General features: G+C 49.7%; 2 protein-coding genes across 3 annotated transcripts in view; one reads left to right on the top strand and one right to left on the bottom strand.

Annotated features, from left to right (window-relative positions):
- The first annotated feature begins 833 nt into the window (after positions 1-833).
- Col9a2 (collagen type IX alpha 2 chain) lies at positions 834-16,935 on the top strand. Its single transcript, XM_032898947.1, has 32 exons — positions 834-939; positions 2,083-2,157; positions 3,376-3,411; positions 3,497-3,559; positions 4,760-4,813; positions 4,940-4,975; positions 5,073-5,096; positions 5,370-5,423; positions 5,762-5,815; positions 5,918-5,965; positions 6,089-6,145; positions 6,232-6,285; positions 6,569-6,622; positions 7,208-7,261; positions 7,356-7,409; positions 7,518-7,571; positions 11,532-11,585; positions 11,964-12,017; positions 12,244-12,297; positions 13,039-13,083; positions 13,466-13,519; positions 13,766-13,819; positions 14,032-14,085; positions 14,164-14,235; positions 14,372-14,407; positions 14,533-14,577; positions 14,671-14,703; positions 14,832-14,978; positions 15,223-15,277; positions 15,551-15,739; positions 16,032-16,109; positions 16,237-16,935. The coding sequence occupies exons 1-32, from the start codon at positions 868-870 to the stop codon at positions 16,434-16,436; spliced, it is 2,067 nt and encodes a 688-aa protein (XP_032754838.1). The 5' UTR covers positions 834-867; the 3' UTR covers positions 16,437-16,935.
- Positions 16,936-19,316: 2,381 nt separating this feature from the next.
- Positions 19,317-27,611, bottom strand: part of Zmpste24 (zinc metallopeptidase STE24) — a 34,736-nt gene continuing 26,441 nt past the window's right edge. For both annotated transcript variants that reach the window (XM_032898929.1, XM_032898937.1), the window contains 3 exons: positions 26,064-26,168; positions 24,413-24,556; positions 19,317-21,258 (listed from right to left, as the gene is read on the bottom strand). In XM_032898929.1, the coding sequence (XP_032754820.1) occupies positions 21,034-21,258; positions 24,413-24,556; positions 26,064-26,168 (474 nt within the window). In that variant the 3' untranslated portion in view covers positions 19,317-21,033. The remainder of the gene's footprint in view (positions 21,259-24,412; positions 24,557-26,063; positions 26,169-27,611) is intronic.

Raw genomic sequence — 27,611 nt, 5'->3', positions numbered from 1 at the left:
GGACATGGTCATACATGAGGGCACAACACTCACACACATACATAAAAACTGAGTTTTAAAGGATGTATTTGTACAAGGTCAAGTGGGGTGTCTGGTGGGTGCTTGGGAGAGACAGGGTGAAGGACAGCTTTGCCAAGGGCAGGACCGAACGCTAACAGCCTCCTGCCTCAAGGATGGAGGATATTTGGATCTCACTGGTGATCCAGAGGATCAATGTCCTAGGTCGATGGAAGCAAGGAGGCGAGAGGAAAGGAAGTTTAGAGGCCACGGACAGCTCTCCCGGAATTCATGGTGGAGGGCGAGAGAAGACGCAGCTGGAGAATTCCCGAGGTGGTGACTTCAAGAAAGATGTTGGTGTGTTTTAATATGGCAGGGACCTGATTGTCTGTGGAGAGGACTGAGTTGGTTAACAAGACCGAGTTGGGTGGGGTCCTGGCCAGGTCTCCAGAATCTGAAACAGTTGAGGCTCCGAAGGATAAAGGACCCAGACAAGCCTGCCCCAGACTAGGGGAAAGGATGGGGCTGAGGACCAGGAGGAGAGTTGGATCCTGGAGGGCAAGGGGGAAAAGGTCTTTGGATGGCTTTCTGCTCTCCACAGAGAAAGTGGTCCCGCACCCCGAGATGCTTCTGGGGCTTCCTAGCTGGGACTTCTATCAAGTTCAGAATGCAGACCCATGGTGGGCACAGAAGATCCGCCCCTGGCCGGGCGGAGCTGGACACTTCCTCCCCACAGTGCTCTCAGGTGACAGGCCTGCAGGTCCCCGCCCCGGCCCGCCCCGCCGCGTATTCAGGAGATCCAGTCTGAGGCTCTGAAAGCAACCCCCGCCGTTGGTGCGTGGATCCCCGCTCCAGAACCCGCTGCTCGCCATGACCGCCTTGCCCGCGCCCCGCAGCCTCCTCCTTTTCCTCCAGGTGCTGTGGCTCGCCCTGGCTCAGATCGTAAGTCCTGTCATCTCTCTGGCACTGCAGTCCCGGGTGCAGAACTTGGGTTTAGGATCCAGGAGTCTTTAGGACCTGTTCTAGTCCGACCCTAGCCCGAGGGGCACTTGAGGACAGAGCCGCTGGGGTGGCGCATACCCGGCACGCAGCGCGCAGTGAAGGCAGATTGATTAGCCCCGGAGCCAGAGGGACCTTGCCTCGGGATGCTTGGCCTTGCCTGGGACAGGCAGCGTCGAGCAGGAGATGGCGCGGGGTCCCGGCAGCGGGAGAGCCCAGGTGGTGGCAGAAACAATGGTGGCCATTCAGTCGACAGCGGAGCCTCCGCCCCCGAAGTCTCCTAAGGGGCCCGGGCTCCAGTCAGACTTCTCTGTCGCTGTCTCCTCTGACCATGGGCTTCTGCTTCACTTCGCAGGGACAGCTGGGGCCTGGGAAAGAGATGCCCCGAGTAGGACCTAATGGGGACGCTGGGCCTGGTGCGATCCGGTCCGCGTGCTAAACAGTGCTAGCGTGGGGGGTACAGTTCGCCTGTGGGGCGCCAGCCTGGCATTTCTTAACCTGGGGAGGGCACCTGGCGCCAGCATCTGGCACGCACAGAAGTCTTTCTGAGTCGGGGCTGGTCCGCTAAGAGAGACACCTTACGGAAGACAGGGTGGGAAGAGTCCCAGCTTTCCGCATCAGGGGCGAGGGAGAGGTGCCAGTTCACCGCTATACCTGTTGTTGGTTAGACAACAGTAATAGAGCGGCCATCGTTGGCTAGGCACCGTCTTGCGCATCATCTGTGATTTGAGCAAACGATATCTTCATTTATTTCCCACTATGACAGTGCAAAGAGAGTGCGGTCCAGGGGAAGAAGTCAGCCAACCTAGGGTGCAGTCACAGATTCATCATTCACTTCCAGTGACCATGAACATTTAGTCTTTTTGGGTGTTTGTTCACCCTCTGCCTGTCACCCCTAATAGTACCTACCCCCTTGAGTTCTGAGTAGTTCCTAAAGCAACGAGCCTAATGGCCCACAGCAGCTGCTCAGCAAACTCCCCGTGAAGCACGTCTCCTTGGGGAGATGCTGCCCTAGTCACCTTCGCTCTCTTGGGGAGCCCAGTTCTGTGTACTGTCTGATTGCTGCACTCGTGTATGTGTTTTCAGAGAGGTCCACCAGGGGAGCCGGGTCTTCCAGGGCCACAAGGGCCACCAGGAGTGCCTGGTTCGGATGGCATCGACGTGAGTATCTAACTTGAGACTTGACAGGAAGGAGGGCTATCCACAAAGGAGAACTTTGTGAGCGGAGGGTGGGTTATGCCTGGGAGTTTAGCGCCTCCTGTTGCCAGGAGGCGGTGCCTGCAGAGACCACAAGGCGTGTTTGTTCGGAGAAAACCCCAAACCAGCTTTGAAATGCGGGAGTCTGTCATAGCCACCCAGCAACAAGGGCCTGCTGTTCTGCTGTTGGCCTCAGCTCACAGCGTGTCCCTATCCCCCTCCCTCTCTTCCTCCTCTTCGCGCTCTCCCCTGACACACTATGTGCTGCTTTAAGGTAGCTGGAGAGCCTCGTAGACTGCTGAGAAGCTTGGGACCATACTCGGGTCTCTCCCTTTTGCTTTTAGCTCCCGGGTTTAGAATCAGCTGGGCTTGTCCTCTGCTCTCCCAGCGTGCTGAGGGTTAACTACCTCATTCTGGAGGCTCCCCCAGGAGGTCGGCTAGATGTTTACGGTTTGGACAGACTTCTATTCAGTCTGGTGCCCCCACCCCCAAACGCTGGGCGCTGGGCCCCAGCCAGCCTCTTGCTGCTGCTGCAGACTCCGGAATGCCCGGGGGCCTCTCTGGGGCTAAATCTGACTCCAGGGCCCTGCCCATCTCCCACCAAGGGTCCTTTGTCACATGGAAAAGAGACCTTTCTTTTCTCCAGACCCCATGCTGGCCCCCTTGATCCTTGCCTCAGTCCTGAGTCTCTAATTTTCCTGACTGAAAGCCACCACCACTCTCCCCTTTAGATTTCTTGAAAAGCCTTTTTTCTCCTCCCGGTTAACCAGAAACCCAGACACTTCACAGCTAGTACCCCACCTACAGCAGCCAGAGTCTACTTGATTAAATGCCCCCCTCAGCTGGCTGGAATGGTGTTGATACATTTCTATTTTGCTTTGTTTTCATTTAGTTTAATTTAATGTAGATAGGGTCTCTTTATGTAACCCTGGCTGTCCTGAAATTAATGTTAGACTAGGCTGACTTTGAACTTACAGACCTATACATACCCCTAGAGGCCTCTTGAGTTCTGGAACAGAAGGCCTCTGTACAGCTGAATTTTGTTTTGAGCAAAGGGAGCTGGTTTCTAAAAAGTGCACGTTTCAGCACAAAAGAGAGAGGAGAAAGCTCTTTGGGACCACCCAGCCAGGCTTGTCCACAATCTCTTGGGGGAAGCATGTCTCACTGGCTTGTGTCTTGCAGGGTGACAAGGGGCCTCCAGGTAAAGTTGGTCCTCCGGTGAGTGCTTTTATTTCCTTTGCTCTTTGACAGTTCCCCTATTTTCTCTCCTCTGACTAATATCTGTTCTGCTTCTAATTTCAAGGGATCCAAAGGAGAGCCTGGCAAACCGGGGCCAGATGGTCCAGATGGGAAGCCTGGCATTGATGTGAGTACCCGAGGCTGGGGCGAGCCTGATTCTGGCTTGGTCACATGTGTTCTGGTCGGAAGGGTAGCAAGATGCTGGCTCTTCAGCCAGTCAGGCCTCCTCACTTGATACAACAGTGAACTCACTCCTGCCTCATATCTTCCCTGTCTGGAGGCCTTGGATCTCTGACCGCCAGGAGCCAGAGAGGGGCTTTGCTTTCTGTGAGGACCAGAATTGTCTGCAGGTGTGGGGACTTAGTCCCATACTTCTGGTCTCTAGGAATTATACTGTCTGAATTATGCCCCCCCCATACATTGTCACCCCCATCCCCATTGCTTTGCTTCTCCATCCATCCCCTCTGCAGTTCTGGTACAGCGTGGAGAAGGAACACCACTACAGAGTTCTCAGGGACCGCAAAGCCACAAATTCCTGAGGACAGTTTTAGGGAGGTGGGGATGGTTAATTGGTGGAGTACTTCTCACCCACACCCCACAGAGATTACAGAGCACAGTGCCTCACTCCAGCAGGGTCAGTGCCTAGGTCTGCCCCGAGTGTTGGGTGTGTTCATTCATTCGCAAGTGAGAAAATGAAGGCTTTCAGAAGTTACCAAGAGCAGACACAGAGCACATAGAGCACCTAGACTCCGACTGTGGGGACTGAGGCTGAGCCCACAGGTTTTTTTGAGTCTTGCTTTCTCACCTCTCAAAGGAGCGTAATTAGTTACCTTGAGACCGAAGCTCAGTGGCAGCATCAGTGGCAGCATCAGTGGTAGCATCACAGTTGGGCGTGGTAGTACACGTCTGTAACTCTGGAGGCAGGGAAGAGTGGGAAGTTCAAGGTCACCCTCGGTACTCATTGAATTGGAAGCTACCATCTCAACAACACTCAAAGCAGATAATTGTAGGACATGGTGGCACATGCCTTCAATCCCAGGACAGATCTCTTTGAGTTTAAGGCCAGCCTGGTCTACAGAGCAAGATCCAAGGCTAGCCTAGGCTAGGCATAGTGAGACTCTATCTTAAAAAAAAAAAAAAAAAAGGAGAATAATTGTTTCGCTTGCCCCCCTGGATTCCTAAGGAAACCCTAGAAAGAGAAAGGGGAAGGTATGGCCCCCAGGCCTCCATCAGGTAGGGAAGCCTAAGAAATTCCCTAGACTTGCCCTGCTCTGTGAGTTAAGGGTAGGTTGCACCTCAATAATCCTACCATCTCGTTCTTCCCCAGGGTTTAATGGGAGCCAAGGGAGAGCCTGGCCCCATGGGAACCCCTGGAATCAAGGTAAGCGCTTACTGAAGACAAATTAAGCTAAGGCCTGAGCTTGGAGGTGATGCAGTAGAGAGAAGTATGGATTCCAGAAGGCTCCAGCCTCTGACTCTCTCTCTCTCTCTCTTATTACTCCTGCAGGGCCAGCCTGGGCTCCCAGGGCCCCCTGGCCTGCCGGTGAGTACCACCTACAAGGGTGTGGAGAGGCCCTCTAGGGGTTGGGAGGACCTGCAGAGCTGAGCTGTGAATCTGATTTCCTTTTCCTCTGTCACAGGGCCCTGGTTTTGCTGGACCTCCGGTAAGTTCTGAGGGCGTAGGGCAGGGCACTCAGACTCTGGGGACAGAGGGGAGTCCTTATCATGGGAAATGACCAGCATGCTGTGTTGGTGTCAGGAGTGGACCAGTGTGAGTCTCGGATAGTCTGGTCCTTACAACCCCACAAGCTCTGTCTGCTGGGAGTTGTTTAACTATACACATTGGAGAGGAGTCTTTTGGTGCCTGTCCCTACCTTCCCACCTAAGATGGCTGATCTAGTGAGGGCATCTGGGGCAGCTATCTCTCTGTCCCACAGGGACCACCTGGACCTGTTGGCCTCCCTGGTGAGATTGGAACCCCAGGCCCCAAGGTGAGCCCCAGTCACTCTCTAACCCTCTGCCTCTTGCCCTGCATACCTAAGCTGGCCATCTGGGTCAGGCTTTCTAGGAGTTTCTGGCCCAGGAGGAACTACTCCAGGCTTGGGAGTAGAAGAACCTCTCCTGCTGAACCTGGGACTGTAGCAAGTCTTCCTGGGAGGCTGATGGTTGGTGCTGCCTGCCAGTTTCCTGGATCTCTCACTGTGGCGGGTTTCTGGAGGTGCCCTAAAGGGTGGTATGGATGGGACAGTGCTAGGAAGTGGGGGGACGAGAAAGGATAAATTAGGTCCCAGCAGGATGGTGTTGTAATTTGGGCTTTTCTCGCCTCCAGGGGGATCCAGGGCCAGAGGGACCATCAGGGCCCCCAGGACCCCCTGGGAAACCAGTAAGTGTCTTCAACTCTCTTGGATGGCCATGTGTTCCTGAGGAAGTGGTTTGCAGTGGGAATAGATCAGGTCAGGTCTCATCCTTATTTATCTCTTCTCAGGGCCGACCGGGAACCATCCAGGGCCTGGAAGGGAGTGCAGATTTCTTGGTGAGAAATGGGGTCTGGAGAAACTGACGGGTTTTAGTGAGAGATGGGAGGGGGTTTGGGAAGCATTGTTCAGCTGGCCCTGACCAGCAAGAAACCTCAGGCCTTATAGGATTTTCTTTCCAGTGTCCAACCAACTGTCCTGCTGGTGTGAAAGGTCCCCAGGGTCTGCAAGGAGTGAAGGTGAAAGGGTGGCTTTTCCCGGGAATGAGGGTGGCACAGGTACTTAGGGGGGAACCTGGGGCTGAAGAATCTCCTCTTCTTTCCAGGGGCATCCAGGCAAACGGGGGATTCTGGGTGATCCTGGTCGCCAGGGGAAGCCGGTGAGTATGAGAGCTAAGGGCGGGGGATGAGGATGAGGATGAAAGGGAGACAATCCTACAGAGATCCGCCCCCTTCTTCATCACTTCCTCCATTCTTAGGGGTTTAAGGATCCCTGAGCTGAGGGGCAGGAGGCCACTGGGTCTCTTGTTGAGTCCCCTCTTCATGTGGTATGGGACTTCATGGTTTATAATGGCCCTGTCTGGTTGTCTGTGTTGGAAAGGTTGCTGATGTCTGTTTGTCATGTATTAGCCTGTTAGTCTGACTGTTCTTCCTTGCTCCTAGGGCCCCAAGGGAGATGTGGGTGCCTCTGGAGAACAAGGTATCCCTGGACCACCGGTACGAAGCACCCCCCACCTCCGTTATGCTCTCTGTCATCCTGGGAGCCCTTTAATGCGACCTTTCACCTGCATTGGCCTCTAGTGTATAAAGACATGTGTCCCGATGGGGGGCCTGGATGGGTTGAAAGATTGAGGCTGGCTGGGCTGGAGAGATGGCTCAGTGGTTAAGAGCACTGACTGCCCTTCCGGAGGTCCTGAGTTCAATTCCCAGCAACCACATGGTGGCTCACAACCATCTGTAAAGAGATCTGATGCCCTTTTCTGGTGTATCTGAAGACAGCTACAGTGTACTTATATATAATAAATGAATAAATCTTTAAAAAAAAAGATTAAGGCTGGCTGTAGGCATAAGGAGGACAGGACCAAGGCTGCCCACCAAAAGGCCTGGCTAAGGTCCAGACCTGTCACTGTTTCTTTAAATGCCCAGTTCCTCTCTACATCCGAGCAGCTTTGTACTGTGCAGGAGATAGGGCCACTGCCCACGTTAAAGGAACATTGTGAGAGGAGTGGGGTCAGGAAAGGCATAAATGAATTGAGCCTTGGAGCTGTCTCCACCACCATTTGTTTGTTTTGTTTTTGACAGGGTCCCCAAGGCATCAGGGGCTACCCAGGCATGGCAGGACCCAAGGGAGAGATGGTGAGTCTATGGGGGCGGGGAAAGAGTTGCTGTGACCAGTACTCTGGGCTCTAAAGTTCATCAGGAATGATCTGTAATCTTTTCCTTTCTCTAGGGTCCTCGTGGATATAAAGGCATGGTGGGCTCCATCGGTGCTGCTGGGCCACCGGTAAGCCTGCTCCGGTCCCCAGGCCTTACACTAGAGATCTATGACTACAAACTGGGTACTGGTCTTCATGGGCTCAAGTGACTTGGACTCTTGTCTTCTTCATGCCAGGGTGAAGAGGGCCCAAGGGGGCCACCAGGCCGAGCGGGTGAGAAGGGGGATGTGGTAAGTTCTCAGGTACCCCTTATCTGAACAGATCCCCTGAAGAGTACTGGAAAGGGATCATCTTCATTCAAGGCTGATGTGTGCACGCACACACATAGGCATTTACAAATGTGCCTGCCAGTCTGGATGGGGGTGACTTCTGCATATGGGGGTGCTCTGATAGTCTGTGATGAGAACTCAGTCTTCTTGCTATGTTCAGACTTCACAAGAAGCCTTGGGATCCAGTCTTGTAGCCACTAGGGTCAGACATTGAAATTCCAGCAAATTAACTATGGAACTAATGGAATTTGGTCTGGACACAAAGATATCATAACAGTTGCTTAACCAACTAACTTTCTTTCTTTCTTCCTTTCTTTCTTCCTTCCTTTCTTTCTTTCTTTCTTTCTTTCTTTCTTTTCTTTCTTTCTTCCTTCCTTCCTTCCTTCCTTCCTTTCTTTCTTTTCTTTCCTTCTTCCTTCCTTCCTTTCTTTTCTTTCTTTCTTTCTTCTTTATTTTTCACAGATCCTTTTTCTGAGCAGGACTTTTATTTGTTTGTCTGTCCTGAAACTCACTCTGTAGACCAGGCTGTCCTTTAACTCACAGAGATCTCTCTGCCTCTGCCTCTGCCTCTGCCTCTCACATGTTGGAATTGAAGGCTTGCATCACCACTCCTGTCTTTCTGAGGAGTTTTAAAATCAGAGAACACAGAGCAAAGGGCGCGTGGCTCGGGAAGCCTGAATAGTTGGCTGGGAATGGGGAGTCATTTTCGTCAGTGTTGCAGCCACCAGCAAGTTGCTTACATTCCAGTAAATAACCCCACTTACATGCATACGAAGCAACCCTAGTTAAAATCAGACCCATCCACATAAAGGGATGGTGGTGACCTGAGTTCAGATCCTGGAATCCACCTGCTAAATAAAGGTGGAAAGAAGGAGAGAACCAATTCCACAAAGTTGTCTTCTGAGCTCCATGTACAGCACTCGCATGTTCCCCAACACACACACACACACACACCACACACACACACATCATCATCATCATCACAACTACAACAACAATAATACATACCCACCAAACAAACAAAAAGGCCTGAGACTAAGAGTGGAACTCATTGGGTAGGAGGTGGGTTCAGTAGGAGTGGGCATAGGAATTACAAATGACTAAAAATACATTATATACATGAATGAAATTGCCAGAAAAGTTTTTAATTAAAAATATATGAGCAGGGCATGGTAGTGCACATCATTAATCCCAGAACTTGGAAAGAGAGACAGGTAGATCTTTGAGAGTTCAAGGCCAACCCAGTCTACATAGAGAGTTCCAGGGCACTTTGGGCTACACATTAAGACTTTTATTAAAAAAGTAAGACTTCTTTTTTATAAAGGAGATAGGGATGGAGAGATGGCTCAGTGGTTAAGAACACTGGCTGCTCTTCCAGAGGACTCGGGTTCAACTCTGAGCACCCACATGGCAGCTCCCAACTCCAGTTCTAGATCTGATGCCTTTCTCCGGCCTCCTTGGGCATTTACTTTACATGTGGTACAAAACTACCTTTGTGTTTGGAGAGATGGAGGTCATTTATGTCTTGGAAACTGTGATTTCTGTGGATTGGTGAGTGGAAAACCTGAGAAGAGGGGGTTTAACAGAACAGAATCCACATTCCTCTGTCACTGCAGCGTGTTAACCGATATGTCCCAATTGAAGGACAACTTGACAATGCATGTAAGATTCAAATGTGTATCTTTATCATATTTATCAAATGTGATAAAATTCTATTTTAATTTTATCTTGAAAATCTATTGTACTTAGCCAGGTGGTGGTGGCCACCCTCCCTTTAATCCCAGGAGTCAGAAGTAGGTAGATCTCTGTGAGTTCGAGGCCAGCCTGGTCTACAGAGTTGGTTCCAGGACAGCCAACACAGAGAAACCCTGTCTCGAAAACCCAAAACCAAACCAAACCAAAAATGTATGTTTGTAGTCTTGACTGTCCTGGAACTTGATATGTAAACCTGACTGGCCTCGAACCCATAGAGAGTCACTTGCCTCTGCCTCCTGAGTGCTGGCATTTAAAGGCATGTGTCATCACGTGTAGCCCAGCGCACTTAAGTTTTAAAATTTATCATTATTATTGTGTGTGTTTAGTGCGTGTGCCTCAGCATGCGTATGGGAGCCAGAGGACAACTTAACAGGAGTCCGTTCTCTCTTCCCACCTGTGGATTCTGGGAGCTAAACTCAGGCTATGAGGCCCACATGGCACACACTTTTACCCACTGAGCATCAGCTCTTAAATTTGGGCAAATGACATATGTGAAGGTAATTTTTATGTTACTGGTTATAGTATCGATAGAGTTTATGTCACTGTGTATCACAGTAAACCAAGGACTCTTCAATGTTGTGGGTAACCTCTAAGGTTGTTAAGCAGTGTGTGTGCGTGTGTGCGCGTGTGTGTGCGTGAGAGAGAGAGAGAGAGAGAGAGAGAGAGAGAGAGAGAGAGAGAGAGAGAGAGAGAGAGATAATTGATGTAGAGCAGAGATTCATGCTATGTTAACAGAATAGGGAAAAAAAAGACTACTGATTTACTTGGGGAATAACCCCATAAGCTGAAAGTTCAGATAACTGTATTTTAGTGCAAATTTAAAAATATATGGAAGAGTAGAGAGACGGCCGGCTACAGAGAATCCTATATGGTTGTCTCTCCCATGGGTTCCAGGTTAGACACTTGTCATGACTGACTCCTTTACTGTCCTGTCCCACAACCACACTTCTTTCTTCATCCCATAGTCCTTCACTAGATTATGGCTTGCTTCCTTCCTTCCCTCCTTCCTTCTTCCTTTCTTCATTTCTTTTTTTTTTCTTTTTTTTCTCTTTTCTTTTTTTTCGGAGCTGGGGACCAAACCCAGGGCCTTGCGCTTGCTAGGCAAGTGCTCTACCACTGAGTTAAATCCCCAACCCCTCTTCTTTTCTTTTTTATTTTTAAGATTTATTTTATTTATATGAATACACTGTAGCTGTCTTCAGACAACACCAGAAGAGGGCATCAGATCACATGACAGATGGTTGTGAGCCACCATGTGGTTGCTGGAATTGAACTCAGGACCTCTGGAAGAGCAGTCTGTGATCTTAACCACTGAGCCACCTCTCCAGCCTTCTTTCTTCTTTCCTTCCTTCCTTCCTTCCTTCCTTCCTCCCTCCCTCTTTGTTTTGGTTTTTTGAGACAGGGTTTCTCTGCGTAGCCCTGGCTGTCCTGGATCTCACTCTGTAGACCAGGCTGGCCTGGAACTCAGAGATCTGCCGGCCTCTGCTTCCCGGCTCTGACATTCTCAGAGATACTTGTCTCAGTTGCCTCCACACACTTCTGAATTTATCTCTAAAAATTAAAGATGTTTCCTCACAGAATCATATTACTATTAGAACTGGGGAAAGAGGGCTGGCGAGATGGCTCAGAGGGTAAAAGCACCCATCACGAGGACTGACAGTCTGCATGGTGGAACGAGAGAACTGACCCCTTAAAGCTGTCCTCTGACCTCCACAAGCATGCCCGCAGGAATAAACAAATGATCAAAAGGAAGACTATGAAGGGTGCGGTTACTTTAGCATCACCAAGCAGCTAATCCGTCTTTAGTTTATCCTAGTTTCCCCCAAACTATCTTTATAGCTCCTAATCAAATCGAGACACCCTCCCCCACCCAATATGAAGCCCACCCACCACTCTTGGTAACTGTTTCTTAACCTGAGTAACCACTGTCTGTGAAGGCCTGGGGCTCTCAGGAACCACCACACTGCCCTCCCTGTCCGGATGCTTAGCAGTGATCTGAACATCCTTCCCTCAGGTGTACATCTTGAGCGAGTCCCATTCAGCCTCCGAGTCTGGCCCATGCCACAGGACTCTGGGACCATTGTCTCAGCTGTGCCTTCCTCTCTCTACAGCCTAATGGTTAAGCTCAGCATCCTAAAGGTGACCTCCTCTCTATCTACTTTGCAGGGGAGCCAAGGTGCCCGAGGACCCCAGGGGATAACAGGCCCAAAGGGAACAACTGTAAGTGTTCAGAGTCCAGGCCCTGGCCCTGACCAGTTTGTCTGCATCCCTACATGGAGAAGAAACTGGGGTCTAGACTGAACTCTGTGGTGGGCTGCTAGCTCTGTAACCTGACCGGTTAACAGTCTGAGGGTATCTTCACAGCTGCAAGTAGTGGGGGTTTGTGTGGAGGGATAGTGTTCCCTCAGATGGCTTGAGTCATCCACACACCAAGGAACGGTGTGGCTTGCCCTTTTTAACCCTGTCTCCTGTGGGCTGGCATTTCCTGAGATGATCAGAGCCCCTCTGCTTGTACAGTGTGGTTGTCACAGAGGCTCATATCACAGGGTGGGTGGCTTGACTCATCGTGAGACTCCCTTGACTTCTCTTCCTGAGCAGGGTCCACCAGGCATTGATGGCAAGGATGGGACCCCGGGCATACCTGGCATGAAGGTAAGAGTAGGAAGCACTTGTGGGGCTGGGCAGGGTCAGGCCTGCTCCTCCCCAGGCCTTTGAGCCCTGCCACAGCAATCCTAGAGGTTTCAGAACCAGCAGTTCTCAGTCTGTTTCCAGCAGGTCTTCTTGCTTCTGGGTCTGCTTCTCTGCCTGCACTTAGGTGGGAGCCATGAGGCCTCAGACTGGGGCTCTCATCTGTGTCTCTGGTTGTTTGTCCCTCTAGGGCAGTGCAGGACAAGTGGGACGACCAGGAAGCCCAGGCCACCAGGGCTTAGCGGTGAGTGTCAGTGGAAGCCACCCAGGCTGCCCACGGGCAAGTTGATCCTCCTGGCCTCAGAGAGCCAGCCACTCTGCTGTCTCCCTCTGGGAGTGTGAGGGGCTGATGAGGTAAAAATTGCACCCAAGCTCTGGCCCTGTCACTACATCACCTGGTCACTGTCTGTGCAGCTCCTGGCTTGGGGTAGGCAGCCTCAACTTTGGACAGGTATTTTAGTCTTTTCTTTCATTGTTACACATCCTCCACATTGTCTGAGTGGAGCCTAACCATTTCTCTGCTAATCCCTCCAGGCTCCCCGGTGCCTCTAGGAAATTCACTGTTTAGCCATCTGCAGTTATTCATTACTTGAGGTACACAGTAACGAGAAAACAGTTGAAAAGGGGGAGCTGTAACCTTTGACTTTAGTAGCTCATCTTGGCATTCAGTGACCCCCACAACACTCCACACTTCAGGAGTAGGGTGCCACCCTTCTCCTTCCTGAGGGCATGGACCAGTCAAAGCTCGCTTCTCTGTGCATGTGTAGACTTGAGTTCACAGTGTGCCACTCTTCCCCCATGACCGTGGACACTGATAGACAGGCCATTGTCCAAACCCACTCTTCCAATAGCAAAGTTGGGAAGCCAAGTTCACGGTACCATGGCTGGACCTTTTGGTTGTTCGGGGACTGGGCACGGAGGCAACGTGCCAAGCACACCCATCTCCCTGTGCCGGGCAGAAACCAACACCGACATTTTTCTTTAGGGTGTGCCAGGTCAGCCTGGAACAAAAGGAGGCCCCGGAGACAAGGTGAGGAGACCCCGTCCCCTTCCTCCAGGAGAATCTGTTCCATTTCAATAAGGGGACCAGGGAGTGAGAAAGGAAGCTTGCCTTAAGGATTGTGAGGCCCAGTGCTTACTTAAGGCTTGACACAAGTCCCTTAGGTCAAACCACCTTCTGCCACCACCCTGCCCTGATCCTGGCTTGATAGAAACAGGATGTGGTCTTGAGTCCAGAGAAACAAATCCAGGAAAAGCAATGGAACCCAGAGGATTTGATCAAGGACCCACCCTCCCACCCCCTGCCCCACTATTCCCTGGTTATTTAGTTGTATTGAGGGTTCCTGCATCTACCCGAGGCTAAGGCTGACTAGTGGCTTCCAGTCTGACAAGAGAACTGTGTTTTCCTGCAGGGTGAACCCGGCCAGCAGGGCTTCCCGGGAATCTCTGGTCCCCCTGGGAAAGAAGTAAGTATCCCCACCTTCTACTTTCCCAGGAGGGCTTTGTCCTTGACCTCAGTTTGGGGCCAGGGTGAGGCTGAGGGATGAAGCCCAAGCCTGGGGAGTGTCTTGAGTCTGTCACACTCATTGTCCCCAGCAAGCTCTGTTTTCTAGGCCAACTTCCTTAATTGACACCAATTAGCTGATCCAAGGGTAGGGGTAGGAAGAAGGGTCCCACCAGGCCTGCTGCTTACCCTTCCTTTCTCCTCCCAGGGGGAGCCAGGGCCTCGAGGAGAAATTGGTCCACAGGGCATCATGGGAGAGAAGGTAAATGGTCCCTCCTGAAGGATCCTTGCAGCAGCTGGCACTGAGTCCTTTCTGACAAGGCCTCAAATGAACGTCTGTGAAAAAAGAGTAATAACAAGGACCCTTGCTGGTGACAACCAGAGTAGATGGCTCTTGTCCTGCTAAGAGTCCGGCCTAACCTAAAAGGCTGGCCCGGCTGAAAGCCCAGGGGTGACCTCCATTTTCCATTTCAGGGTGACCAGGGTGAGAGAGGGCCAGTGGGGCAGCCAGGCCCTCAAGGACGACAGGTGAGCACAGCTGAGGGGAACGGTAGACTCGCAACTGGGTTCCTTGTTTGATTTACTCCATTTTTCCCCCCACCTCAGGGCCCCAAGGGGGAGCAGGGATCTCCAGGAATTCCAGGACCCCAAGGCTTGCCAGGCATCAAAGGAGATAAGGTGCTCTAGGAGGCTGGGAAACATCCGGGAAAGGGGCCCCAGTCTTGGCTGCTGTAGGCGGTGGGTTTGGGTTAGACCAGAAGCAAGCTCCCCTCCTGCAGAGGACATTTCACTACTCCACGATCTCTTTTTCCAGGGTTCCCCAGGGAAGACCGGGCCCCGAGGTGGAGTGGTGAGTCCCAGCGCCCCCAGTCCTGCTTGCAGGCATCGAGTGCCTGTGGCCTCAGACTCACAGATCCTGCGCCCCGCATCGTCGCCATCATGGTTGGCTCTTGACACAAGGTTCTCTTTCTGTAGGGTGACCCGGGGGTGGCCGGCCTCCCAGGAGAGAAAGGAGAGAAGGTGAGCAGGGCCCCGGAGCGGGACAGGAGTGTGGAGTGTGTGTGTGGCCTGGGTTCCCCCACCGCATCCTGACCGCTCTTCCTCTGCTTGCAGGGCCTGTCAGGCGAGCCAGGGCTTAAGGGACAGGTGAGCTTCTCCCCTCCCTTCCTCCCGAAGGGATGCTTTCCTCTTTCTGGCTCCGCCCTCTCCCTGTCCCCTTTCCCCACAATCCCCTTCCTTCAGAAGCCTTCTCAGTCCACAACGTCCCTTGGCAGCAAGGAGTTCGTGGAGAGCCGGGCTACCCTGGTCCTAGCGGAGATGCTGGTGCCCCAGGAGTGCAGGGCTATCCCGGGCTTCCCGGGCCCCGAGGACTGGTGGGAGATCGAGGCGTGCCAGGACAACCGGGGAGACAGGGTGTGGTGGTGAGTGGACCTCAGGGGTAGGGGATTCTACAGGAAAGGCATCTTGTTGGGGGTGCGGCATATTACTCAAAGCTGGGGAGTTCCGGTGTCCTGGCTTTTCGGAGACTGGCCCCAGATCAAGAGAATGGGTGTGACACGGGCCCAAAAATGCTGAACGAAGATGGAAACCGGAGGGCCCGGGTTGCAGACCTGGTTGGGCTTTGTCAGTCAGAGCTTCTTCCTGAATTGTGTCCTCTGCTCTCAGGGCCGAGCTGCCAGTGACCAGCACATCGTGGATGTGGTGCTGAAGATGATTCAAGGTGAGGGGAGGGCTGCAGAGCCTCCTCACAGCCCTCGTCAGTACCCAGTTATCCTTCACCAGCCTCTCCATGAGTCTTTGCTTGAGAGCCTGGAGTCACTGGTGTGCATTCCAGCTCTGCCTCCTCAGACACTGTGGAACCTTGGATAGACTTCCATAGAAAGGGGCCTGGGGAAGAGGAAGCTCAACACTGGGCTTTTGTGTCTACATGTATGCGCCAGGACGCTCTGTCTCCTCCAGGGTCATCTTAGACCCTTCCTCCTCTTCTCTTCAGAGCAACTTGCAGAGGTAGCTGTGAGTGCCAAGCGAGAAGCCCTGGGTGCAACAGGGATGGTGGGCCTTCCAGGACCTCCTGGGCCCCCTGGATATCCAGGCAAACAGGGACCCAATGGGCACCCTGGTCCCCGAGGCATTCCTGGCATTGTGGGAGCTGTGGGTCAGATTGGCAACACTGGACCCAAGGGTGAGTGCTGCACTGGGGCTGGAACTAAAGCTGGGCAAGGGGGGATTGGGCCAAGGGCAGCTTGGTACGTAGTAAATCCAGTTATTTATTGGACACTTTCCTATAATAAACCTTATCTGATACATAACCTCCCAGTTTTTAATCTGGATCCCCCTTTATCTAACCAGCCCTCCGTGGTCATTTCCAACTTTCTCCCAATAGTGTACTGGCACAGTAGATGTGTATGAACCAAAATAAACAGCGGGAGAAATATTTGTCAGTTTGGGAAAAAGGCACTCCTTTTTGTCTGCAGGAAAGCGTGGAGAGAAGGGAGATCAAGGAGAAATGGGACGTGGCCATCCCGGGATGCCTGGGCCACCAGGGATCCCAGGTAACAAACACCTTGGGATTGGGTTGGGCAGTGTCTGTGTCTTCCTTCCGCGAGATTTGTGGTCCAGTTTTCCCTGCCTGCAGTTTTCTGGTATTCCTCACGCTGGTCTGGCCTCTTCTCCTCACAGGTCTTCCTGGCCGGCCTGGCCAGGCCATCAACGGCAAGGATGGAGACCGAGGGTCCCCAGGGGCCCCAGGAGAGGCTGGGAGGCCCGGGCGGCCGGGCCCAGTGGGGCTCCCAGGCTTTTGTGAGCCTGCAGCCTGCTTGGGAGCCTCAGCCTATACCTCTGCTCGCCTCACGGAGCCTGGGTCCATCAAGGGGCCATGAGCGACCAGCCAGGACAGAGCCTGCTAGCACCCAGGGTCACCTCTGGGTAGACATGCACCCCGGGCCCAGGAGGCTAGGTTTCTCAAGATCTTGTCTGGAAGGGACCCAGGGGTCCTGAAGACAAGTTCAGTGAGGGAGGGGTTGGGGAAGAGAGAGCTGCCCCTCCTAAGGGAAGAGGGTGGCTTTTCTTCCCGGAGGACCAGCTAGCCCTTACCCATGCTGTTCAGCACGGGCCATCCTACCCTCAGGGCAGGGGGGCTGAGGCTTCTGGTGGTCCTTGCCCCATTTTTAACCCTCTGGACTTATTTTTATTGGGTCTGCTGGGGGAGAATACCCTGAGGTGTCAGTCCTTAGGCCAGCCCCGCTATTGCCTCTCTGTCTCCCATCCGAGTATTTAAACATCCATCTCCCTTGTTTTGGCATCGGTTTCCCAGTCCCTTTTGCCTATACCACTCTGGCCTTTGTGTAAATAAAAGTTCCCAAGTTGGTTACAAAGTGACTTCCTGTGGATGAGGATGGGTCTGCACTGCTTGGGCAAAGTGGCTAAGGGCCAAAGGAGAGGAGAAGTCTGGGCCTCCATTTGGGTACTTCCTAAGTTGTGAGCACTGAGGTCCCTGGCCTGCTTGAGAAACCAGTGTAGTAAGAACCTGAGGGTGGAGGCAGGGTTGTGATCCACTGTGTACCTTTGGGCAAACTGCTTATGCATCTGTGTACAGTGGTGACAAGGACTTAGCCATATCCACTCAGTTGCCTGGGCTCTCTCTCCCATTCTCTCCCTCCTTTCCCTCTCTCCACTTTCCTTATTCCTTTCCTACCTTTTTTGACCCAAGTATTCATGTACTTAGACTGGCCTTGAACTTGCAGTATAGCTGAGATGACCTTGAACTTTTGAATCTCTGCCTTTTGCTGGGATTACAGGTGTCATCACACCCTTTTCATGCTATTGGAGGTCAACCCCAGTGCTTCATGCATTGCATATTAAGAAAGTTAAGTACTTTTCCAACTGAGCTTCACCCCCAGATCCACACACTCCAACCCCCTGGCCTGTCTCAGTGGCCTGTGTGTTATTTCTGGGGCAGCAGCATGCAGTGGAAGATTGAAAGATCTGGCTTTCCAGGGACTCCTGGGGTTAGGGGTGGGGTATAAAATGCTAAGGGACTCAGATCTGGTCTGTATAACCTGGCCCATTATTCTATTGGCCAGCTTTTGATGATGTCCTGGCCAGGATTAGCACTGCTGTGACAAACACTATGACCAAAGCAACCTGGGAAGCAAAGGCTTGTCTGGCTTGAGCTTCCACATCAGAGTTCATAAATCAGGACAGGAATCAACAGAGCAGGAACCTGGAGACAAGAGCTGGTACAGAGGTCAAGGAGGAGTGTTGCTCACTGGCTTGCAAATCCCACTGTTTTCTTCATGGGCTGGGCTTCCCCATTACCAATCACAAATTGGGAAAGTCCCTTACAAGGCTTGCTCACTATGGAAACGTTTTCTCAGCTGAGGCCCCTCCTCTCTGATGGCTCTAGCTTGTGTCGAGTTGACATAAACTCGCCAGCATAGACGGCTAATTTTGTTGTTATTTGGTATAGATCTGGGTGTGTGTGGCGCCTAAATGAAGCACTCTGCATCCCGCCCCCTCCTGGAGGCACACAGTACTGCAGCCAGAAATATTAGGTAAAGTACTTTAGCCTTTCGGCCAATCATGTTATACGCCCCAGTGTCCACGGAGGGTCCCAGGTGTGTGGCTGTCAAAGAGTCCTTGGATACAGAGGATTCAGGGCCTAGTGAAGGGAAGGAAGAGAGCCGCCCTCGCCCTGAGCCGTGCTCAGGTATCCACAGGGCATGGTGTTGGCAGTAACTCTCAGAAGTGGACCCCATATTTAGTCTGGTGCCTGGAACCTTGGGCCTAGAGATCCCAACTCCTCCTTGATGTCTCTTCATGTGCTGGCCTAGGAGCCCTCTCCTGGTCCTCTCTGTGGCTTAGTGACACAGGACACACTGGGTGATGGTTCGCCAATCACTCCCTGTCAAACCTTATTTCTAAGGAAGACATCTGAAAGGGGCCAGTGTCTCTGCCTTCTCCTGCTCTGATCTTCCTGTCTCCACCTCCTGAGTATTAGAATTACAGGCCAGCATGTGCCACCATGTTTATGTCATGCTTGGCACTGAATCCAGAGCCTTGCTCATGCTAAACATGCTCTCTTATCTGCAAACCCTACATACAATATATTGTCATAACTGCTGTGTTCATCACTGCTACTCTCCCACTATTCCTAATTTAGAAGCTAGACTTTATCAGTAGGATGAATGGAAGATCAAAGTCCTCCTCAACGACCCAGTGTTTGAGGCCAGCCTGGGATACATGAGACCATATCTTATGAAGACATTCCTCTTCAGTAACTTGACAAAGGCTATTAGTATTTCTGTAACAGAAAGAAAAGCTACCAGGAGCGGGGACACTGTACCTTACTTACTGTTAACTGACACTGAGGATCAGAGGTGAGCTCGGACTCCAGCAGGCAGTTATCTCTCATTGGTATAGGCAGTCGTGGGCTTCAGAATACACAGGGGTTATCTCTCAATTGACCTGGATGACAGAGGAGCCAGAGGGCGGCCAGGACAATAAAAAGCAAGCCCAAGACGATATGAGGTTGTAGCAGTGGAGAAGGAGTAATTCCAAATGTTGCTCCTGAGGGATCTCCACAAAGAACTGGTGAAGCACGTGCTGGAGAGGCAGGAGGCAGCCATGAGTGGTGCTGGTGGTGACCCCACTAGGCTCAGGGCTGTTCACAGGTCCGTAGATGGCACTGTTTCTGTAGGTGATCAACACATCTGGGTAATGTATGACGCACAAATCACATCAAACCCAACACCAGGACGTAAATCTGCATTGGCAATTTTTAATGTCTCACTTGTGCAGAACTGAAATGTGTTTTTAAAGGCACAGAAGGAAGGAAAGGCAGTTGTCTGAGCATGAAGTCACGGGAAAGGGTGCTGGAGAGAAACCGTGGGCTGCTCTGCGTAGCTGTAGGAAATGAACAATGCGGTGCCGAATGAGAGCTGGCGCTACTGTGGTCCAAGTGCAGGCATCGCTCACACGTCAGTCGGCAGAGCGCAGATACCACAGTGCACAGTCGATCACTGTGGAGTGAATGCCCAGGAGGTGCTCGCTGCCAGTGACCGGGAGCCGCAGGCGCAGTGTGGTCCTCATTCAGGACGTGGACAGACATTCGAAGCAGTCAAGCACATACCTTTTCCTACCGGAAATCACTTTCTCTGCAAGTAAACAACTGTCTGCCTACCGAGAATTATAATTTTAAAAAATGGAGTTGGGTCTAATTATAATTTGTGAATAAAAAATTACAAAAATAAAAGCAGAGACTTCTGTCCTTGAAAAAAGAGATAGAAAACTAGATTTTCCTGTAATAAGAGAATCATGAATATTTCACCTTTATGTCTTTTCAAACGTCATCTCTTCTTTTTTTATATTCTGCCATAATTCACATTGGGAGACGTATACACTATGGCAACTTCTGTGGAGTAAAAGGATGTACTATTATTTACTGAGAAAAAATGAATGAGAAAAGGCTAGTTTGTTCCTGATAAGGTTGGTGGAAGGAGGATGAAAACTGTGACTGACTTTTACTCCCCTCCTTTGAGACAGCATCTCAGAGTCCTGGCTGGCCTGGAACTCGCTCTGTAGAGCAGGCTTGGCCTCAGCTCACAGGTCCACCTGCCTCTGCCTCAACCGCTGAGATTAAATGTAGGTGTTGCCAAGCCTGGTTTAGAATGAAGGCCTTCTTAAAAGCAAACCCAAACTCAGTGATTTAAAAGGTTTCTAGTCTCAAGCACTATTAACAATTCCTAAGCTGTGTGTGGTGGCTCACACCTGCTATCCCAACATTCGGAAGACTGAGGCAGGAGGCATGGGTTCTAGGCCACCTTGTGCTAAAGAATGAGTTTGGGGCCAGCAAGGACTAGAGTGAGACCTTATGTCAATTAAAAAAAATGAAGGAAGAGAGGAAGGAGGGAAGGGATTCCTGATTTGTGGCAAGAAAGGGAACAGGATAGCATGCCTAGCAACTCATTTCAGTAGCATTAGCCTTACTAATTTTTACTCTTCTTTCTTATTTAAAACACTGATTGGCCGGTTAAATCATAACAGCGTGACGGTAAAAGCGAAGCCCGTGTAGGCACAAGCACAGTGATCTGGGACCACTTTTTGTTTCTGCCCCGCAGAAAGTGCTTGGAGGCGGTGTTTCCACCTTTAAACATACGACCTAAAAACCCTCTACGCAGATTCCACATAGTGCAGAAATCAAACAAGTTGTGCATTTCCTGAAATCATTTACAAATTGATGGCAAATCAGATGCTAGATAAAACTATGCTTTAAAAATATTAAGCCTCAAAATTTTATCCAGTGTTTTAAGAAATGGATTATTAAAATCATTTTTGAAATGAGATAGTAAATGTATTTAAATCTGGACCTTTATGTACGTAATCATTTTTCTTAAAAAATTAAAAACATCAAGAGCTGGAACATGCTGCCAGGACAGAAATAACCAGAAGTGTGTCCAGTCATGGGGCCTGAGCGGCTCAGTCTCGTTTTGCGTTTTTCAGAGCCTGAAGCCTCTCCAGAAGCGGAGGGTGAGAATAGTGCCATGTTGAGAACAGCCAGTCAGAGACCGGGAAGCCCAGGTTATCTTTGTTTAGCTTGATCAAAGCAGAATATAAGTCTTTAGCCTTCCCAAGTTTCTTGGCAAAAGCGTCGGCTTGAAATTCAAATCTGCGGCTCAGGACTGTTAGGCAGAAAGACAGAACCTGCAGAAGGAAATGGAAGGGTTAGCCGCCTGTCCCTTTGTCATCACTGAAGTCTTCATGAGCCAGGCTGTGGAGGGAGGCTGGTCAGGACATGAGAAAGGCAAGCGAAATCTAGGCGACAACGACTTAGGGACTCACGGTGGGGGACCATGTCCGACTTAGCTTCCCTCGCCCAAGCACACAGACCAGGAACAGGTACAGAGCTTATCAAAACGGAGCCCCTGAGATCTGCCATGTGCCCGGAGCTCGTGCTCCTCGGTAACCTCTCCCTTCTGCTGTACAGGTCAGGAGGGTGTCGTTCAGAGGACTGGACAGTCTTCTGGAGGCCCCAGGGCTGGAGGCTGGTGGTGAACACGGGTGACTCGGAAGCCATGCTCGCCACCGTCTCAGTCAGACCTACGCTTACTTTCTGTCTCTGATGTGCTTTGTCTGTTTTTCTGAGACTGGGTTTCATATAACCCGGGCCGACCTCAAACTCCTCATCCTTTGCCCCCACATTCCACGTGCTAACTAGGATCATAGGAATCCACTGCCTCATCTGGAGTTCTTTCTCAAATATTCATTTATTTTGTATTTGTATTCTGCCTGGTGCCCAAAGAAGTCTTATTACAACACAGTGAGACCCTGTCTCAAGGAAGGAAAGAAGGGAAGGAGAGAAAGGAAACCCCTACCCCAACCTTCATTCACTGGCTCTAATAACCTTATCTTAATGTTCAGTTTTTAGAACCATAAAAACAACCTTCCCAAACAAATCGCTCATTGTCGCCCTTCACCTCTTCTAAGTGCCCTAGTCAACCAGTCTTTGATTTTTGCTATAATGCATAAATAAAGTATAAGCTAAACGAGTTACCATTTGTTTGGTTGTAAGTTTCCGATATTGTTTAAAGGTTTATTTCTTTTTTTTTTTTTTTGGTTCTTTTTTTCGGAGCTGGGGACCGAACCCAGGGCCCTGCGCTTCCTAGGTAAGCGCTCTACCACTGAGCTAAATCCCCAGCCCCTAAAGGTTTATTTCTAATATGTGTGTGCATGCAGTGTGGATATGGGTTACACAAGTACGGGTGCCGACACACTGGACTCCAGAGCTGCAGTTACAGGCAGTGCCCGATGTGTGTTCTAGGGACTGGACTCCGCGGCCTCTGGAAGAGCAGCACTGACTCTGAAACACTGAGCTAGCTCTCCAGTTGTTTTTGAAAGGGCAATCCTAGGACAGCAGCTCTCCTATTAGGCTCCTTAAACTCTGACACTGGTTACAAGACATCCAGGCTAAAATAACCAGTGCCACTGAGATAGATCTCCCAGGCAACCCAAAGCTTAATAATCAGTTGTTACTACCTCTGCAGACTAATCACATTCCAAACCACTCTAATACTCCATATTTATTCCAGTATTTGTGAAGTGAATTCTACTATTGATTAAGGAGACGAAACAAAAAATCTCTGAGTAGCCAAAGCACACAGCAAGTGTGAGCATCGCCCTCCCATCGCCCTCCCACCCCTCAGCCGAGTGCTCTCTTCCTGCTTCAGTAGCTCTCCTCTCCTTCAGCTGGAGCTCCCCCTTCTCTGTGGGCTGGGCTGCCCGACTTCCTAGGCAAAGGCAGCAAGTTAAAGAAAACTAGTCATGGACCACTGGGGAAGCCACAGTGATATTATTAGCCCCAAGAGGTAAGGAAAACATTAGTTAAATAAACAAAACTTAAAATGCAGGTGGGTGCTCCAGGATCATTTACTGTGTATGTGCAGTGACCTCACCGCATCTGAGATCTGACTAAAGCATTCTGTACCACGTTTTGTTTTTTAAATTGTTGTTGAGGATGTTGTTTTGAGACAGGGTTTCTCTACATGGCCTGGCCTGTCTTGGAACTCACTCTGTAGACCAGGCTGGCCTCAAACTCAGAGACCCACTTGCCTCCCAAGTGCTGGGATTAAGGGGTTCTCTACTCCCAGCCCTGTATCATGTTTAAGCAGCAAACTGCATAATGCATTTTATAAATACGTCATCAAAAGTTAAAAAGTTTAATGTTCAGGGGCTGGAGACATGGATCTGTCTGTGCTGCTCTTCCAGGGGACCAGGGTGGACTCCCGGCAGCCATGTCAGGTGGCTCACAGCTGCCTATACCTCCAGCTTTAGGAGAATTCACCAACTCGAGTCTCCGCTGGCACCTGCATTCACATGCACACGCCACACGCAAACATCATACACGTAGTTTAAGATAATAAAAATAAATCTTAAAACCAAAAAACAATAGTTTAATGTCTATACTTTAGAAATAATGAATATAAGTTCTCTGTTTGCTTTAGCTCTGTGGACAACACTTTACAGCTACTTCTCTTACAACATTCACTCTACGGCAGTGGTTCTCAACCTGTGGATCGTGGCCCCTTTGGGGATCAAACCTCCCTTCCGCAGAAGTCTCATATCAGATATTCTGCATGTCAGGTACTTATAATTCATAACAGTAGCAAAATTACAGTCACGCAGCAGCAACAAAAATAACTTTATGGCTGGGGGTCACCACACATAAAGGAACAGTATTAAAGGGCCGCAGCATTAGGAAGGTTGAGAGCCATTTCTCTAGAACCTGTCTCAAGGATGATTGGAGGTTCCTCAAGGTCACCAATACTGTTTCTTGGCTTCATCTGGAAGCCTTGGCAAGTGCCATGAGATTCTGCTCTGACACAGTCTCATTAGCACATCTTGTCACACGTGCAGGGGCTGCTCCGGAGTGGCTCCTAACCCTAGTAGGTTTGGTTTAGCGGGTCCTGCAGGGAATGCTGAAGTTACTGTGAACAATCAGGGAACACTGTCATGCCGTCTCCAGTCTAGCTGACACCTCCTCAGTTATAATTTGTCTTGACCTTTCACACACAGATTTTCATGCCCACACTGGTGACCCCATGGCTGAGGACATTCAGCTCTGAGGTACATACAACGACATTCTGATTGCTAAGCTCCAATTCTCTATTTTAATCTCCTAATAGTGTTATGAGCACTTAATTAGACTCAGGTTTCTCTGCTACTTTTATGCTGTCCAATCTCAGTGAGGAATTAGAAGATTGTAGAGCTTTATTGATTTATTTTTACACTACCCTAAAGAATCTAGATTTGAAACAGGCAAAAAGCATGTTATATGGTAGTTTTCAAAAGCATACATTACCTCATTGTAAGGTGAGAAAATAAACTGAAAGATGATCAAAAGTCCGATCAGAGTGGGTTGGCTGTCATAAAAACCAAAGGCGGCAAAAAGTTCCCTTCGACCAATTAATACAGCAAACAAGAAAAAACACAGGAAAGAATTCATCTAGAAAAGAGGGCATAACACTGTATGTTACCATGGTGCTAGGCAAGCATGCGGTGCATTTTCTTGAGTAATGATTGACATAAGAGGGCCCAGTTCACTGTGGATGTTGCCGCCCCCTGGATTGTACAAGAAAGTAGGCTAAGCAAACCATGAGGAGCAAACCAGTAAGCAATGTTCCTCTATGCATTAGAGGTTCTCAACTTACTGTTGCAATCCTTTAATATACCTACTTCCTCATGCTGTGCTGACCCCCAACCATATACTTTTGTTGTTGCTACTTCATAACTATAATTTTGCTACTAAGTTGTACTGTAAATATCTGATATGCAGGATATCTGATATGTGACCCCCAGAGGTGTCAAGATCCACAGGTTGAGATCCATTAAGCTGAGCAGTGGTGGCATACATCTTTAATCCCAGCGCTCAAGAGGCAAAGGCCAATGGATCCGAGTTTGAGGCCAGCCTGGTCTACAAAGTGGGTTAAAATGTCTACTTTTTTATACTTATAATTTGCTTACTTTTGTGTGCATATCTGTGTGTTTTGCAGCAGCATGTAGGCCACAGCAAGCATGTGGGGGTCAGAAGGACAACCTGCGGGGGTCAGTTCTTGCCTTCTACCAGGTGGGTCCCAGGAATCAATCCAATATTGTCAGGCCTGGTGGCCAGCGCCTTTGTATGCTGAACAATCTCGCCGACTTTAGAAAGCATTTTAATGTACAACTTATCTAGTTTTGCTCCTTTGGCTTTCTCAGCTCATGTATCTGAGCCAGAGGAGTGACAGCAATGATGGAACAGCATGAACACTAACATGTACTCAACACGGTCCTAGGACATGCCAAACTCAGCAGGACTACTCACCTAAGTCCTAACGGCACTATGCTTTGTTATTCAATGAAGAAGGGAGGCAGAGAGAAATTAAGGAATTGCCTCAGATCGCTCAGGGAACCAAAGAGAAGTCAGGTAGCTTGGCCTCAAAGCTGTGATCCTCCTGCCTCAGCTTCCTGAATGCTGTATTATAAGCCTGTAACATCATTCCTGGTTTGAGGTCTGTCTTGAGCCATCACTATATAATATCTCGGGCCTGTTATACTTTTTTTATTTATTTACTAAGCTTTTCTTTTTAAGAGCAATCTCGCTATGTAGCTCGGTTTGGCCTGGAAATTGCTATATAGCTCAGAACAGTCTTCAGCTTCTAAGCCTTTTTACTTGTCTTGTCTATGTATATGTGTGAGCACAACACATGCCATGGTGCAAGTGTGGAGGTCAGAGGACAGCCTAAGGGAGTTAGTTCTTTCCTTCCATCATGTAAGTCCTGGGGGTTAACTTAGGCTTGGCAGCAAGCATCTTCAACTCTTCGGCCATCTTCCCAGCCCTATCAACCCGAGGCCTTTCTGCCGGGGTCTCCTGAGCTCTTAAGACTACAGGTGGAAGACCAGGCCAGGCTGAACTACATGAGACCTTGTTTCAAACCAAACAAAACAAAATATAACTGCCATGCCAAACTTACCTGACTAATAATGATATTTTTTACTGTGTGTCCCAACTTCCAGTGCCCCAGTTCATGGCCAAGTACAGCTAGTACCTCCTCATTTTTACATCCTTGTTTCTTATTCTGAATCAAAAAAAAAAAAAAAAAAAAAAAAGGGAAAACTCGTTAACCTTTAATTTATTTATATTTAGCCTTGACCCATCTAGTTAAACAACTGGACTTTAGTATAAATCTTTATCAATAAGGTAAGGGATAAACAAGTCGTAATGAAACCACTTGGCAGCCACACCCTAAACCCATTAGAAACCTCATCCTCAAAGTTTGTTCGGACATAGAAACTGCTCATGATCAAGTGACAGTTATGCATACATTCATTGGAGACGCTGATAGGAAGCCCAGCATGGTGGGTGTCAGGAGCAGTCACTTGTGTGTGACAAGTGACATCATAAGTGACATCATATCAATGGCTTGACTATTCTAATTATTTATTAATTGGTTTGTTTGTTTGTTTATTTTGTTTTTTGAGACAGTGTTTCTGTGTTTATCTCTGGCTGTCTTGGAACTCACTAGGCTGGCTTCGAACTCAGAGATCTACCTGCCTCTGCCTTTGGAGTGCAGAGATTAAAGGTGTGAACTACCATGACCTGGCGCTTCACTATCTTTATACATGTCCTGTTTTGCAAATGTCTACAAACATGCACTTCCCACTCAGGACTCAAAAACATGCCAGTACCAGCTATTTAGACTATAGAGCCTCAGGGGCTGGGGACATAGAGTCTGATGGTCGAGCACTTGCCTAATGTGTACAAGGCCGTGGCTCTAATTCCCAGCACCACAAAAAAGCTAGAGTAATAAAAATGGATTCCATGATAAGATAATGCAAGGAACACAGGAGAAACAGAGAAGATGAAAACAGCAACATGGGGTTCAGGACAGTGGGTGGGTGTGGTGGGGGCAAGAAAGCAGAGGGACAAATGGTAGCAAATTAAGCAGACACAGCTGAGTCACAGGGGAGCAGTGGAGAGGAAACGATTTGCATTGCTGGACTTTCAAAAGGCATGGGGAACACACCAAAGCACCTCTAAATCTGGAGAGAAAGAGGAAGTAGCTAGAATAAGACCAGAGAGACAGAGAAACGGCTCAGTAAGTACAGGTGTTTGTGCCAAGCCTGACAACACATATGCACACAACAAACACATAAGATAAATTATGAAACACTGGCTCAACAAATAAAGGTGACTGCTACCAAGGCTGATGACCTGAGCCTGATCCGCAGGACTCCTACGGTCGGAGAGAATCAGCTCCTAAAAGCGATCCTTTGACTGCCACGTGTGAGCCAAGGCCCATGAGCACCGACTCCCACACACCACACACAAAAATAATAACTAAACTTTTATTTTAAGAGAAGAAACTCAACATTCAAGTAAAATTATCTCTGAAATAAGAGGATAGGAAAAAACAAAACAAAACAAAAACAAAAACAAAAAATGGAGCAGCCCGGGGAATACAGAAGATGCAAATCTTCACAGGGGCCTGTAGTCTAAACCCCTCAGGTTATTCAGGATC

The sequence above is a fragment of the Rattus rattus genome, chromosome 1 (assembly GCF_011064425.1).
Source record: "Rattus rattus isolate New Zealand chromosome 1, Rrattus_CSIRO_v1, whole genome shotgun sequence".
NCBI lineage: Eukaryota > Metazoa > Chordata > Mammalia > Rodentia > Muridae > Rattus > Rattus rattus.
Note: the sequence above shows the minus strand (reverse complement) of the source record. Positions and strands in the feature narration are given on the sequence as shown.

Excerpts from the sequence above, each read along its gene's own strand:
- Col9a2 (XM_032898947.1), top strand. The coding sequence starts at position 868 with ATGACCGCCTTGCCCGCGCCCCGCAGCCTCCTCCTTTTCCTCCAGGTG. Across the intron at positions 5,816-5,917 it reads CAGGACCCCCTGGGAAACCA|GGCCGACCGGGAACCATCCA; the intron begins GTAAGTGTCTTC and ends ATCTCTTCTCAG. Across the intron at positions 16,110-16,236 it reads TGGGCCACCAGGGATCCCAG|GTCTTCCTGGCCGGCCTGGC; the intron begins GTAACAAACACC and ends TTCTCCTCACAG.